Source organism: Cynocephalus volans, chromosome 3, assembly GCF_027409185.1.
Source record: "Cynocephalus volans isolate mCynVol1 chromosome 3, mCynVol1.pri, whole genome shotgun sequence".
Taxonomy (NCBI): domain Eukaryota; kingdom Metazoa; phylum Chordata; class Mammalia; order Dermoptera; family Cynocephalidae; genus Cynocephalus; species Cynocephalus volans.
In genome coordinates this window covers 138257232-138273825 of record NC_084462.1, presented here as the reverse complement: position 1 = coordinate 138273825, position 16594 = coordinate 138257232, and the positions used below count along the sequence as shown (strand labels likewise).

The window sequence follows — 16594 nt, the reverse complement described above, 5'->3', positions numbered from 1 at the left end:
GGGAGGGAAGTTCAGTTTCTGACATGCTGAGTTGGCGGTGGTGGCGGAACATCACTTGATACCTAGCAGGCAGTTATGAATCTCTAGTTTGGAACTTGGGAGAGAAGTCCCGGCTAGAGAGAGAATTCAGGACAGTCATCAATGGCTAGCCCGCTAAAATAATCCTTGAGAATCACTGATCTAAATAATTTGACCTACAAACCCACTTTTCTCTTTTCCTTCTGTAGTTTAGAGGCATATTCAAACACTCTGAGATGATATTCCCAGCCCACACACTTCTCTCTCCCCATTCCCCACCCTCCACCTCTGTCACCAGGAAACTTGCAGGAAAACCCTAACCATCCACCTAGTTCAAATTCTCTTAGCGCATGGCCCAAGGTAGGGAAGAGACGTTGGCCACTAATCTAATTAAAATTCGCTTTTCAGAAAGATACAACTTTGCACGTTCAATATAGTTGTTTTCACAGGTTACTATGGGTAAAGTATTAGATTAATATTAAACGTACTTACGGCGTTAGGGAGGTACTGTAATTGTATCCATTTAACATGAGAAAACAGGCACAGAGAGGTTAAAGAACTGGTCCCAAGTCACACAGCTGTAAGATGGGAGAGCCAAAACAACCTATTTCCAAGACCCAGCCCCTCACTCAACTTTGTTTGCTGTAGTTTCAGCCAAATTTAAAAGCATCCATAGCGAATTAAACTTCCTCATTTTGTTCCCTTTCGGTTTTTCCAGAATCCTGAGGACATTGTATTACTATTTTTGCACAAGTCTGAGGTGTTAACTTGTAGCCTTGGCCTGATCCAGCGGATGATGACATTTTGTTTGGCAGACCCGCCCCTTTAATTTTCCGTGCTGAGGGACCGGCCGCCCCTCAGCAGACAGGAGAGGCGACAGCGCCGGGGACAGGCGCCTACCACCGCGGAGTGTTCCGGGAGGCTGCGCCGGGGGCTCGCTGGGAGCCCCGCCCTCCTCACGCGGCGCCTTCCCACGCCCCTCCTCCTTGCCCAGGATGCACCTGGTTGAAAACAAAGTCCCACGTGACTGGCTGAGCTCTCAGGCCATCATGGCGTCTCCCAGTGGGAAGGAAGCCCGGGCGCCGGAGGCTCCTGGCTGCGGGCCCCGGCCACTCACCCGGGACCTGGAGGACTCCGTGGACGACGCGGAGGGGCTGTACGTGGCGGTCGAGCGGTGTCCGCTGTGCAACACCACCCGCCGACGGCTGACCTGCGCCAAGTGCGTCCAGAACGGCGATTTCGTTTACTTCGACGGCCGCGACCGGGAGAGGTACGGCGGCCGCCACGGCCCTGTTTCTTTTTCGGTGTCTCCTCTGGCCAGGAGACCAAAGGCTGGAACCTGGGCCCCGGAGCCCGGCGAGAGAAGGGGGAGACAAGGATAGTATCTGTTCTGCGCCGGAGCTTTACTGCCGGAGGATGGGGATGGGGGTGGGGGCAGGTGAGAGAAGGTCGCCTTTTTCTCATCACCCATCAGAGATGAGTTTGACACCACGGTGCTCTAGGGTACTAGGGGAAAAAAGAATAGATGGTGACTCTTTGGAGAAGTCTTCTCCTGTTGCTGCCATATAGTTTGATTCCTAGCTCTCTACTGTACTCGTATTCAAAAAGTTGGTTTAACCTTTCCCTATCTTCGAATGATTCATAATCATTTTGCAGAGGAGAGACCAGAAGAGAATCAGATAACTGGTTAAGAGAGAATGGGCCCCGGTAGTCTGAGACTCAGGTGGACCTTGTTATCTGACGTGCTTACTCTAAAGTGTGAACTAGGACTAGCTGGTTGTTCCCTTTTTCCTTCCCTGCCTCCAAAGATTATTTGAATGCTGAGGGATCTGGGGACGTGTTTTGGCTTTGTTTTAAAATTCAGACTGGGAGATACAAGCCCTTAGTTAAGAGAATTGCATTTAGGAACATGTGTTGGCTGCGTTTTGAAATCTAAACAGAGAGCGACAAGCCCTTGGTTAAGATAATTGAAAAATTAACGTGATTGGCTGCGGAGTCTCCCATTCCCAAGTTTTGTTTGAACAACCTAGTGTCAGTAAGATAGCTGAATTCTTAAGGTCAAAAGTTCAGGTATTAATTCACTTAGTGTAGGGATCAGAATTAAAATCCCGACAGCTTGAACCCCATATACCCATGCTTAACCACTAGACCATATAACCTATATATCTGGGAACGTTTTGAGTTCCTAGTATTCCTGTGATCATGGATGCAGTTCTTTTCTTTCTTTCTTGAGGACATTTGTATGACAAGGTCTTTTTAGTTCATTGCTGTGTCTCATCCATGCACTTGATGATTTTAGAAACTGCCAATGTAATTAAGCGATAGCTTTAAAAATTAAACCAGATGTTTTATTATAAGAATATTAAATATGAGATGGAAATATCTAATTGATCGTGTTTATCAAGGGTTCAGTTCTGGACCCTCTTCTATCTATGCTTTTTCCTAGATCCAGTTCCATGATTTAAATACCATCTATATACTAAAGACTGCCAGACTTGTATCTCCAAATCAGATCTTTCCTAAATCCAGAAAACAGCTGCGTATTCAACATCTGTATTTAAATTCACAATAGGTATCTCCGTCTTAATATGGAAAACTGAACTCCCGATTTTCCACCTTAATCTGTACCTCCTACATTCAGGCCGAAAAGCCTTTCCAATCTTCCTTGACTCCTCTTTTAAGCCACCATACATAATCTCATCAGCAAATCCTATCTACTCTTCAAAACCTATCCTAAATCAGACCCTTTCACAGTCACCTGGTCTGATCTACCTGCAGATTATTGCCTATTGTATCTCTGCTTCCACCCTTGCATCCCTTTCATTGTAATTTCCATGTTGCAGCCAGAGTAATGCCTCTCCTCCATTCTTCTGTTCAAATCTTCCAGAGGTTTCCTCTTTTACCTAGAGTAAAAGACGAAGTCCTTAACCAAAATTCTGTATTTTCTGTTCCTCCTCTGACTTAATCTATTATTTTTTCTCTTATCTGTTCTATACCACCTTGGCCACCTTGTCAGTCCTTGAACCTATAAGGCACACTCCTGCCTCAGGGGCTTTGCATTCATATTCAAATTGCCAGGAACTCTTTTCTCCCAGAAATCTTCAGGGCAACCTTTTTTGTTTCCATTAGACCTCTGCTCATACATAAGAGAGACTCCTTCTGACCCTTCAATTAAAATAGTAAACTCTCTCCTACTTAACTCGCTTTGTTTTCTTCCATAGCACTTATCACCATCTGATTGTTTACATATTAATTTGTCTAACTGCTCCCCACTCCAGATATAAACTCTATGGGGGGAAGACTTAATCTGTTTTGTACGCCATTGTATTCTCACATAGTAGGAAGTCAATAAGGATTTATTGAGTGATTATGATTAAATGAATCTACCCCTTCTTCCCAAAGTTAGTCTGTTCTTGGACCATTTCAGTATTATCCATCATGATCTACTTCTTACTAAAGCCAGGAACCTAGGAGTTATCCTAGACTTTTCCTTTTCTCTTATTCCCAGCATTCAAATCATTGGCAAGTCTAATTCAATCTGACGCCTATATATATATATATATATATATATATATTTTTTTTTTTTTTTTTTTTTTTTTTTTTTTTTTTTAAAGATGACTGGTAAGGGGATCTCAACCCTTGGCTTGGTGTTGTCAGCACCATGCCCAGCCAGTGAGCCAACCAGCCATCCCTATATAGGATCTGAACCCGTGGCCTTGGTGCTATCAGCACCGCACTCTACTGAGTGAGCCAGGGGCCTGCCTGCCAAAATATATTTTGAATCTGTCTGTAGTCCAGACGACCATTTCTCTCCTGACTACTTAGTGACTTCCTTTCTTTTATTGAGACGACTCCTGTTCATCCTTCCTCTGGCCTCCACACAGCAGTCACAGTAGAAATATAAATTAGATAATGTCACTGTTTAGCTTAAATCTTTCAATGGCTTTCTACTGCATTTAAAATAAAATCTAAGCTCCTTACCATGGCATATGAATCCCTATATGATTTGGCTACTGCTTACCTCTCTAACTGTAAGGTTGTAAGGTTGAGCAAAAAACATGGGCTTTGGATTCATGCTGCATTGAATTGAATGCAAGCTCCACTACTTGCTGTATGATTTTGAACAAGTTTCTTAACCTCCTGTGCTTGTTTTTTTAATTTTGAAAATGGTGTGGTATCTAGCTTTATAGTTTTCTGGCAGCAATTAACACGAAAGCATACATTTAAAGTGCTTAGCCTGATGTCTAGCATATATTAAATACTCAAAAAATAAACTCATGTCATGCTCTGTCTTACTCACTGCTCCAGTCACGGGCCTTTTCTCAAATCCTCAAACACACAAAATTTTCCACAACTGGGCCTTTTCCCTTATTGTTTCATCTGCCTGGAATACTTTTTCTACTGATTGGCACCTTGTCTGTTACCGCTCAGCTTAAATGTCACTTTCTTAGTGAGGCCTTCTCTGACCTTCCTTCTAAGGTAGGTTCCCACCTTCATCTCTCCTCCCATTATTTGCTATCACAACACTCTATTTCTTTTGTTACTAAACACGAGGTGTAATGTTTATTTAAGGAAGATATCTACATCGAGGACATAGTTCTATGTAGGCATGAATTCTGGTTTTGTTCTATCAGATTGCCAGTGCTTAGCTCAGCAGTGGTGGCTGGCACATGGGCCTGTTGTTGAAGAAAGGCAAAGGCGATATACTTTAAAAATTTACATAATAAATTTCTTTGCTAAATCTGAGCATTAAATTTTTAGAAGAGGGATATGTTATAGTGGATTTCTTTTCCTGACCATGCAGAAAAATGAAGAGCAAACACTAGAACCATTCAAAATTTAGACATAAAAAAGAAACTTTGGGGTTCAGGCATAACAGGACTGCCACTGTGGTCTGCTCAGCCAACTTCACCTCTCTCCATCTTTCCCTTTTATGAACTATGTGTGCCTTAAGAAGAGAGGCTTGTTAGCTTTCCTTTGTTTCCAGAACAGTGCCAAATAGCCAGTAGGATGAAAGAATCTCTTGAGATCTAAAACCACTGTCCCAATAGCCAAATAACTTTTAATGAGCTTTCATGGGTCCTATTATCTGTAAAATATTCTGGCAAGTTAGAGAGGAGAAAGGCAGGTCTCTGCTCTGAAGGATTTACTGCTAATAGGCCTCGAATTGTGTGGGCCAAAGGATGATTGTGGGATATCCTACTGTCTTCATTATTTATGAAAAAATTTGTATTGTTTTTGCTTTTAGTCTCTTTTTCCATTTAGCTTCGTGGAAAAACTCCTCACTAACTGTGGCAAAATACTTGCAAATAAAATACGGAGCTTTACAGCACAGTTTAAAAAACTCTTGTTTAACTTCTGAATCTTTTCAGTAAATTAGATACATTAGCTGTGCCTACATTGATCTTGAATGTGATAACACATATTAAAATTTTTGGAAATGTAAATGTATTTTTTCAGGTTTCATTAATAGAATATATAGGTTTTAATGGTTTAGCAGCTCAGGGAAAATTAGGTATTAAAGAAATAAATCCAAATACCTCAAAATAATTAGTTCCCTAACTCCTAAGAAGGGGTCATGTGTCTTTACACACCTTTGTGGACAATATGAGTTTGACAGATACATAGATTGGTTGAAAAATATCTAAACCCATTACTTTTTTCTTGTAGTTTGGTGGGAAAACTTCCTTATAACTTTGGTATCCTCATCCACATCATTCTTTTCTTGTCTTCCACCTCGCCTCCCAGTGCTAAAACAACACCACTTTCTTTTCTGCTTTTCATCTGCCTTTTAACGTGTATGTTTCCTTAAGGGATGAATGAAGAAGGGGAATGATATTAAGTAAGCAGTACCCACAACACAATCTTCTTTGCATCTTGTACTGCTGGACATTTTTAAGTTACAGCTCTTCTAACAAGAACATAGTTGTCTGGATTATAGATTTATCTGGCACCAAAAACAGCACTGCTACCCAATAGATAACTAATAGGTTGGAGTAATCTTTCTCCTCAAAACTGGGGAGAAAGTTTCCAGTTCATGATAGGTAGATGAATAGGACCGGGAACATGATCAAAGGATGACTAGGGAAATCTGCCTGCTGGTTTAGGAACCAGTGATTTTCAAGTGTGGATTAAAAAGAGAGGCACATTTTATGAGTTTATGGATATTGCTTTCATAAGTATATTTTCAGGAGTGATGCAGCATTACCCTCACTGATGAGTTTTAAGAATATACGATTACACTTTTACCAGGAAATAAATTGAGCAGTGGGATAAAGGATGAGGAAGAAAGCTAGAGTTACTGCAGATGTCAAGGGCAAGGCACAGCCAGTGTTCAAAAAATATCCTTTAGATATTTCTCTTCTCTCTATAGTCTCTTTTTGGTTGTCAGTCACCGTGGCCTATAAAAGTCTACTGTCTTAAGATTTCAGTTCTACATACTGCACGCAGCAGAACAAAAGCCCTACAGGTAGCTGGACTCCCCATTTTTAGACAAGAGTTTGTCAACCTTACTGCTATTTGATTATGTCCTTCAGGAAGGGTCTCAGTTCACATCCAATGCAGTTTATTGATAGTATTCCCACCAATGGATGTGGATCTGCTAAGAAAATATAACTTTTGTTTTCAGTCAGTATCACTGGCTACTCTTATCCTTTTAGAATTTATAAAAGGCTTTTACATTTACTGTCTCATTTGTTCCCTGCCACAACCCCATGAATTATTATTCTGTTTTAAAGATGAGGAAACTGAGACTCAGAATTGTTGTGACTGACACTCCTGAGCTGTGCTAATTCTTAAGTTCACTTCCAGATCTGAACTATATTTTTCTATGGTATGTGTAACAATACCAGAAAAGGAAAACATCCCATTTTATTATACAGATTGAGATATATCTTGGAGGGTCATATGTACTTTAGTGAACCAAGGGCTGGGATGGAGCTGAGAGAGGCAGTGTTCCTCCCATGCACCCTTCCACTGGATTTAGATTCCTGGAATGCCTGGTTTTTCTCACCTCCATGTGGCTGCCATCTACCACTTGCCAGATTCTGATAATCCCCAGGTCCAACATTCGGAAGAGTCTCTCCGATGCCCAGGATGTCTACACTAGATATTTTCAAAGCCTGTCATAATTTAGAAGCATTCTCATAATCTAGTCTCTTTCAAACGCCAAAAGACATACTTCATGGAAAATAAAATGTGATTATAAAAATAATCCTGGGATTTGCCACTTGCTGTTGATAGAGAAGGTAGTAAGTTGATGCAATAATGAAATAGACACTTGCTGCAGACTTAGTGCTTACCTGAGTGTGGTGGAGCAGTGATGGCTCATCTCAGAGGGCTGTGTTAAGGATTGGGAAGGAACATGTGTTTTCTTCTAGAAATTTCTAGAAAGGAGCAGGATGCTTTAAGGCTCAGAGTTGTGGGAAAAGTATTGTGAAATTTCAGTGAGTGGGATTTTTTTTCTCCCCCAGACATTGACACACTGGAACAATGAGTATTTTTTAGTAAGACCAATCCTCTTTCAGTTAGCCAGGTGAAAGTCTTTAGCCCTGGTTTAATCTTTTAAAATATTTTTCAGATGAATTTGTAATTTTTTCTTAAAACTGAATATTTAGTTCTCTTTAATAAGCAAAGTCTGTTTGGGATAGATATTCATGAGCTCCTCTTTTGCTGACCTACCTCAAATAAGCGATGGAATCCTGGCTCCTGGGAGTTCACGTCTGTGGGTCCTTCACTTGGTAGACAGTAACTCTCAGTGACAACTTTCATCCCACCAAAATTTTAAAAATATTTTTATTTTGGATATTTTTCTTCAAACAAGATATAGTTGAATTCAGGTATTTTGAATTTTTACACTGATGAAACCATAAATGTAAAATACATGTCTTTTAGAAGGCTAAATAGTATGTGATATTTAAAATTTTTAAATTTAGTTCAAACATTAACTGTAAAGGAAAAGTCTCTCTGAGTCCCACCACATAGAGGTGCCTCTGTTATAGATGAGGTATAGTTCTCAATATTTTACTTTTTCTATGCTTATTCTGTGCAAAATGGGATCACACAAAACTTACTATTTTGCAGGATTGTTTTTGCATTTAATGTGCCTGAACATATTTTCACATCAATACACAGAATATTGTTCCTTCACAACTGTAAAATTTATCTTTTTTAAAATCCAAAGTTAGGATTATTCAGACTCCATGGAAAAATATAGATTTTACAACTGTCCCTTTTATTTTTCTGTTTATTTACTATCTTGTTAACAAAAATGAATTTTTCTATTTTCATTTTTAAAGGTTGTCTTAATCTAAATTATATAGTAAAATAACTTTTTATAGTACACTGTTTTAAATATGTGAAGAAGAAGCAGGTGTTGTCAGGACTGCCTTATCACTAGTTTCATAATCCCTCATTCTCTTCTCAAAGTCTGATGCTGTAGTTCAGTTTAATATACAGTGAGATTAAGCGCGAAATCACTCATTACAATGAATAGGAGATTAGCATATGTTACATGCTAAGCATATGTACCTGATACTTTCACATTTATCTTATTTAATCCTTGTAACCAAGGATAAGTGCATTAAGTATTAGTCCCATTTTACAAGTGAGGAAACTGAACAATGCTTTGTTTCTATTTTCTATTAATGACTTTTAACCTTTATTCCTGCCAATGGAGTGTTTTTACTGTATTTTCTAATATCCTAAACATTCTAACATACGATAAAAGAATATCCTGATAAGGATTGTATTTTTTATCTTATTTGCCTATAAATATCATACCCTTGTATGTCTGAAGAATTTAAGGGAGAAAAAGTTGATGGCTAGTCATTCTTACCATTTTAGTATCCTAATTCAAGAAATATTTCGTTCTTTAGCCATCTCTACTTAAATATAGAATTAACCATGTTGCTCACTTTTTTTTTTTAAAGACCGGGCTTTGGCAGATACACAGATACACTGTGAGGGTGGCGAGATTGCTCTGCTCACTTCCCCAGGCACATTTGTGCTGTCTCTTACTTACCTGAGAAGGCTCGCTGCCTCACTTCTAGGGACCGAAATTTTCATTAACTCTTCTTCCCCAACCTGTGCCCGAATCAGGGCTTGGCAAAGTTCCCTACCACTGACCTAAAAGCTGTTAGTGCGCATTCTCCTCCATCCACCCCCCTTGATTTAAGGAACCCAGAGAATATAATTTGTCTCAGAGGACTCAAGAACTTTCTATACTTTGGGGAAATTATGCACATATTTTTATAGTGAATATAATCCTCAAAAGGTGAGCATGAGTAATTTTAATTGGTGTCTTTTATTTCTGATTGTGTAGGTATATATGATTATTGTAGAAAACATAGAAACACATAAGGAAGTAGATTGTACCCATATTTTCTCAGCTCTGTAAATATTTTGTTATAATTCCTTCCTGCCTTGTTTTTATGCATGTATGCTCTGTGCATGTATACACATACATGTATATGTATTTTTAATTTGGAATCATATCATTTGCATATAGTTTGTTATTCTACTTTTTTAACCTAATCTCATAAAGGCATACTCATGTCTTTGTCTATAAAAATATTTCAGGGCTGGCCAATTAGCTCAGTTGGTTAGAGCATGGACCAAGGTCAAGGGTTCAGATTCCCACACTGGCCAGCTGCCAAAAAACAAAAGAAAACAAAAATTTTAAGGCCTTAGTGGCAATATACCATTATTTAATTAACAATTCTCCTATTGAACATTAAAGTGGTTTCCAGTTTTTTGCTGTTGTGACTGATTTTGTGATTGGCGGTTTCAGATATAAATCTTTCTCTCCTCATCTCTGTTTTCTTAGGCTAGATTTCTTGAACTGGAGTGACTGCTTCAAAGGGTTTGAATATTTTTTAGGCCCTCAGTTGCTTATTTGAAATGTTATATTTTTTGCCTTTCTTAAAATACATAAATAGTGTTTGTCAGACTTTTCTATTGCTGTAACCTTAGGCAGACAGTAAACATAGAGCACTAGGATGAGGGCGGGCAGGTGGAAGGATCAGAGTTATTTAATGAAAGGTGCTGTGCTTAAGATGCAGTAAGTGCTTAATGAGTTGCGGGTGTTTTGATGATGCAGTGTTAATAGTGTGGATTCCTAATAGAGAACATGTCCTGGCACTGTTTTTCTGGTGGAATGGGTCAGAGTTATGTGAGTAGTCTGACCTGTGGATAGATCCACCCAGTCACCATGATTGTAGTTTGGGAACAGAGTGGAATTTTGAGACACATATATTGAGACCACTGCCTCATTAGCGGCATATTTCCATCACTTATCCCACTTGGTATGTTGAAACACTTTGGTGCAGGACAAATTAATTTTTTACACAGCAGAATTTCCTTTGCCCATAATGCATTCTTTCCCTTAACAGGGCAACTCTAACACCTCCTGTAGTCTCAGCTTAGAAAGGTGTCACTCCTGCAAAGCTCCCTCTAAGCCTGAGCTGTGTTGTGTGGCCTCTCTTCTACTACAGGGCTCTGCATGACCATCATTCTCTATCATAGCATACTGTTTGAAAGTCAGTTTAAGGGAGTACTTTTTTAGGAAAAGAGCACCAAATTATACCAGCATAAAAGAATTTAGTAAATAATTTAGAGAACATTTTTAAATTGGGAGAGAAAATACAGGAAATAGTGTTGTAAAAGCCATGCTTGGGACAGGTTCATTGGCAGATTCCTTTCAGAAAAACTACACAAAAACTAGAATGATTAAACAAAGAAGATTGATAAATGCACCTACATAAAAGTTCAGAAAATTCTGTAGAGCAGAAACACGAGTAGCCAGACAGGAGGTTGAGAAAAAATAATTTCAAGATGTATAAAAGAAAAATGGCTAATTTCCTTGATAAATAATCCTTAAAGAAAAATCTGTAGAAAAATGGATAAAGGACAGAGAAGGGAAGTAACAAAAGAAAAATAAGTAGCCAACAAGATATGAAAAGATGTTCAACCTTTCTAAAAGTGAAATAAAGGCAAATAAGTGAATTATGAACCATCTTTTGGGGGAGGGGTCAGAGGTCAATCAGATTAGCAAAGACTGAAAATAAATGTCCAGTGTTTAGGGAGAATGAGAAAATGCATTCTGTTACCCACTGTTAGTGAGGTTGTAAATTATATGAAATGTTTTAGAGGAAATTTGACGATAACTCAATTTTGCATGTAAATATTCTTTGATCTAGCAGTTTATTTTATTTATTAGAATTTCTCATTGAGAATCGTAAAAGCTTGTAAAGATATGTACACTAGGCTATTCATTTATACCATTACTGATAAAAGTGAAAATTTGGAAACAGTAGCATTGTTCATTAGTAGGAGTTTGTGTAAATAAATGATATGATGTCCATTCAGTGAAATGCTGTGTACCTGTTAAAGAAGGAGATAGATCAGTATGTTTTGGCAGGGAAAAAGATGCAAGGTATTTTATGTGAGAAACCCAATCGAAAAACTGTATGTAAAATATGGATCCTTCCCACTTTAAAAAAAAAAAAAAAATTTTGTCATTAAGTGTGGTTTTAATTTTTTTTTTCTTTTTTTAAATTAAAAAGATGACTGGTAAGGGGATCTTAACCCTTGACTTGGTGTTGTCAGCACCACGCTCTCCCAAGTGAGCCAACCGGCCATCCCTATATAGGGATCCGAACCCATGGCCTTGGTGTTATCAGCACCGCACTCTCCCAAGTGAGCCACGGGCCGGCCCCCAAATGTGGTTTGAATATGGTGACTGTCTGTCTTTCTACTTCTTGGAAACCATATTAAGAGAGCAGACTCAAGGAATGCAGTTTTGATCTGTTTCCATGAGTGGTGGGATGGAGAATGCAGAGAATGGGTGAGTGTACCAAGTGAGCAATGGAAATGCTGACCCCGCCGCATTCCTTGCCATCATCTGCTGTTTAGCTTTGTTGACACCACCTATTTTTAATATCCTTCATGAAGGATAACATGACTCATGTAGTATTTGATATACTAGGAATTATCTTTTATTGTTCCTTCTGTCACCTGTATATTTATTTTTAAGGGTTTTTTTTTTTGGCGTGTTTCTTTTGTTTTTTTCTAGCAAGGCCCAAGAGAATCAACCAGCTTAACATAAAGCTGGACAGAGTTGTCTGTCTTCCTTATTTATTTTACTGCAAAGCGGTGTTTTTACAACAGATCTGAAAGAAGTATTTTTGTAGCCTCTAAAAGCAAGAGTCTATCATCCATGTTGGTCCTCTGCATGGTTTGAGTCTTGGGAGTTTGTCATTTCCTTCAGATTATCGGAACATAAATTGCCACATTGTCTCAGTGATGCAGAAGTAAATAACACATTAGTTTCTCATTTTTGATATGAGGAAATGAAAGCATATAACAAGCGATATGTCCAAGAATACACAGTTAGCTGAAGAAGAATATACCGGTATAATTATATTTCTTAGTATTCTGGAGGATGCTTTGTGGCATGTTCAGGTGCATTGTAAATGCCTGGTAAGTTAACTGATAGATCTATATGGGTTTGCCTACATTCCACATTGGTTTCTGAGTTTTCTAATACTGTTTCATGCCATTGCCAGCTTAATGGACATTAATAGGAGTTTCTGCAGTAATGGAAATGTTCTGTATCTGTGCTGTCCAAGCCATGTGTGGCTGTTGAAATGCGGTCAGTGCAACTGAGAACTGAATTTTTAATTTAAATTAATTTAAATTCTCACATTATAAGTATATAATTCTATCACATGTAATATTGCCTAATTTGCTTTTTTCTTTAATATATGTTGTGCATTTGCAGTGACTATTAAATGTTATTGTCATGATTATACCATTTTATTTCTTCCATTTAGAAGTAGATAATCTTTGGGTATGTTTCAAATATGGGGTTACAGAAATAGTATTTTAGAGAGACTTCTTTTTCTGGATTGTTTTTAGGGCTGCTGTGGTTCTGTTAAATTGTTTTCTTTTATGCTAGGAATTGAGGAGATAGCCAAGCGCCTATTCTAGGACTTCATACCATGTTACTTACTGCAGCATGTAGCATTATCCTTGTTCCCTTGAAAATAGTTAGTGGCCACTGTTCCTACCATTTATAATCAGTTGCATGATGTTAGTCATACAGTTTTTTTCCCCAAATCCTTATTAAAAAACAAGCCACATTTTAGGTGCTCAGTAGCCACATGTGACTGGTAGCTACCGTATTGAACAGCACATATCTAGGAGATCTGAATGACTCTGTCAACCACTTTTAGCTAGTTGACATTTATAGAACACCGTACCCAACAGCTGTAGAGTACACATTCTTTCCACTACACACGGAACCTTCTTCAAGGCAAACCATATACAAGGCCCTAAGACAGTGTCAAGTCAAAAGACTGAAATCACACAGAGCATATTCTGTGACCCCATCAAAATTAAATTAGAAAACAATAAGTTACCTAAAAAAAAAAGTCTATATGTCTGGACATTAAACAATACACTTCTAAATAAATTATGGGTCAAAGAAGGAGTCTTACGGAAAGTTAGAAGTTTCAAACTACATGATAACAAAGATATATCAAAAATTTTTAGGATGTAGCTAACGCAATGCTTAGAGGGAAGTTTATAACTTTATATGGTTACATTAAAAGGGAACAGGGGCTGGCCAGTTAGCTTTATTGGTTAGAGGATGATACAGATAACACCAAGGACCAGGGTTCAATCCCTGTACTGGCCAGCCACCAAAAAATAAAAAAAGATACCCCTTACTTTTGATAACTTTTATTTTTTATTTATTTATTTATTTTTAAAAGATGACCGGTAAGGGGATCTTATCCCTTGATTTGGTGTTGTTAGCACCATGATCTCTGAAGTGAGCTAACCGGCCATCCCTGTATAGGGATCCAAACCTGTGGCCTTGGTGTTATCAGCACCACACTCTCTCAAGTGAACCATGGGCTGGTCCCTTACTTTTGATAACTTTTAGTAAGTAAATTGTTAGCCTGTAATGACTAGCAATAAAATTAGTGAGAAAAAAGTTGTAGTTTAAAATTATAAGGAAAAAGTTTATAGGAGAGGGCAGGATTAAATTAAGCTTAGTAATTAAAATTTATTTTATAATGGAAGCCTTAATTTCCTTGAGTTCAAATTCACTTTAGTGTTCTGATGTTCCTGTTTTGGAAAATAATTTAACCTAGGGGGATCTATAGACATATTTTATAAACCCAGGAAAGAATTTTAAAGTTGAGGATTTGAACTTAGTTTTAAAATAACCAAATGGTAAGCAGCTGTATGCATCCCATTGAGGAGAAATGTATTTACTTTCAGGACAGTGACATTTCCATGTGAATCTGCAGACATGACTGGCTCTCGGGAATTTGCAGTCTTATTGAACTGAATTAAATGAACATTTAAAGAAAACATTGAATTTTTTTTCTTATAGGTTTATTGACAAGAAGGAAAGGTTAAACCGACTTAAGATCAAGCAAGAAGAATTTCAAAAAGAGTGAGTTTTTTGATTTGCCTTTTAATTTGTGGAGGTCATCTCGTCACCACTTCGTTTAATTTGTTGCTTTGGTGTGCAGATTGCTAACTTAATTAGTTTAGGGTGCAGTCTCTTAAAGTGTAGAAAATGAATGTGTTTGGATAAGTAAAGGAGGACATATTATCAAGTTTCTAGAAAATATTGGACTCAAACGTGGTGCCTGGTACACAGTAGGTACTCAGTGAGTATTTGGATGGATGAGTCAAACCCTGCCCCTGATAATTGATGTGCGGCAAATGGGTCCAGGACAGTAGGCTTGATTAGACCTAAATTAGTGCTGGTAGCTCCTGTAGGATATTACTGCTTCCATTTACCATTTTTCTGTCTGTATCAGTGTTTGATAGAGTGTTACCTGCAGATCATCTATGTGAGAATTCATTAACTAAGGTAGTGGTTAAAAATGCATATTCTTGGAATCCTATCCTCAGGTATTCCAATCCAGTAGGTCTGCGATGAGGACAGGGAATCTGAGTTATTAACAAGCACTCCTGATGAATCTCTCACTGCCTGGGTTTGAGAATTGTCCTAGAGAACCTTCTGCCCCCAAACTGATCCCATCACTGTTGTCCAGACACATCCCTGGTGTTTGCATCTCTGGGCCTTCACTCACAGTTTGTCTGCCTCAGTGCCTTTCCTCTTCTCCATGCAAGTCCTGCCCATCTCTCAGGACTCTCTAGGGATCATCTCTTCCTTGAGGCTTTCCCAAACCATGCCAACTTGGAGGTCTCACTCCTGTAGTGAAAACAGTTGATAGCTGTGCCAGTGAGTCTCACAGTGTGATCTGAGCTTCTCAAGAGAGTGTGCAGTGGTCTGATAAGCACATTCATGAGCATATTAAATCTTCTAAAATATCCTGCATTAGAGAAACCTGCTTAAATTTATTTAACTCAGCAATTTCTCTAACTTACTCGATCGCAGAAACTTATTTTTTCCCATAGAAAAGATTTTGGGCATTTCTTTGGGAACTAACTATAGTATTTTATATCGTGAATTGTCTTATAATAATTATTATTAATTATGAATGATGTAGAGTATTATGACTGAGGACAAAGGCTAGGGCTATTGTGGAAATTTACTGTGGATGTTTGTAGAAAGGCTCTTGGCAGTGTTGTGTTAGAAGTGCAAAAGGAAGGCTGGCTAGTTAGCTCAGCTGGTTAGAGTGCAGCCTTGTAACACCAAGGTCAAGAGTTCGGTTCCCTGAGCCAGCCAGCTGCCAAAAAAAAAAAGAAAGAAAGAAAGAAAGAAATTGCAAAAGGAAGGAGGTGAAAAAAAACTGCAGAGAACAGGAATTTGGAAAATATTTAAAATGCTAAATCCCACTATGGTATTTCTAGCCATTTCTAAGAACTTATTTTTAAAAGTTGTTGATTTTATGTTTTTGAGCTTCACAAAATTTTATTAAGAATTTATTTTCTATGTCTGTTTTCCATATAGAGTGTTAAAAGCGATGGAAGGAAAATGGATAACAGATCAGTTGGTAAGTTGTAAAACGTATTTATTTATTTATTTATTTATTTATTATTTGATTTGATTTGATTTTGTCGATATACAATGTGGTTGATTATTGTGGCCCATTACCGAAACCTCCCTCCCTCCTCCCTCTCCCCCCTGTAAAACGTATTTAAATTAATATTTTTTATACTTGAGGCTACATGTGTTTAAGTTGCTAGAGCTTAAAAAATCATTTTGAATTTAAATATATTTTTATCATTTTTGGCAGTTCTCTATTCAAATATATTATTTGTAGTATTTCATCTACATACCAAAAACAGGGTAGGGGCGATTAATTATGGAGCCATCATAAAGAATAATTGTGAAGTCTGGTATTCACATAGAAAAATGAAAACAATGGGCTATCCTTTTTGCAAGAATTATTCATAATAAACACACATTCCAGATTGAATAATGATTCAATGTAAAAAGTGAACTCATAAAAATATTAAAAGAAAATAAGGTTACATAAGTATTTATGTAACTTTAGGGTGGGGAGAAACTTTATGAACTATAGAGGAAAGCATTTTGACAGATTACATAAAAGTTAAAAAGTTCTGCATGTTAAAGACCCTAAGC

General features: G+C 37.9%; 1 protein-coding gene across 1 annotated transcript in view; it reads left to right on the top strand.

The window, feature by feature from the left end:
* Window positions 1-1067: 1067 nt before the first annotated feature.
* Window positions 1068-16594, top strand: part of ATG14 (autophagy related 14) — a 37649-nt gene continuing 22122 nt past the window's right edge. Inside the window, exons 1-3 of the mRNA XM_063089523.1 lie at window positions 1068-1288; window positions 14423-14485; window positions 15959-16001. Of these exons, the coding sequence (XP_062945593.1) occupies window positions 1068-1288; window positions 14423-14485; window positions 15959-16001 (327 nt within the window). The remainder of the gene's footprint in view (window positions 1289-14422; window positions 14486-15958; window positions 16002-16594) is intronic.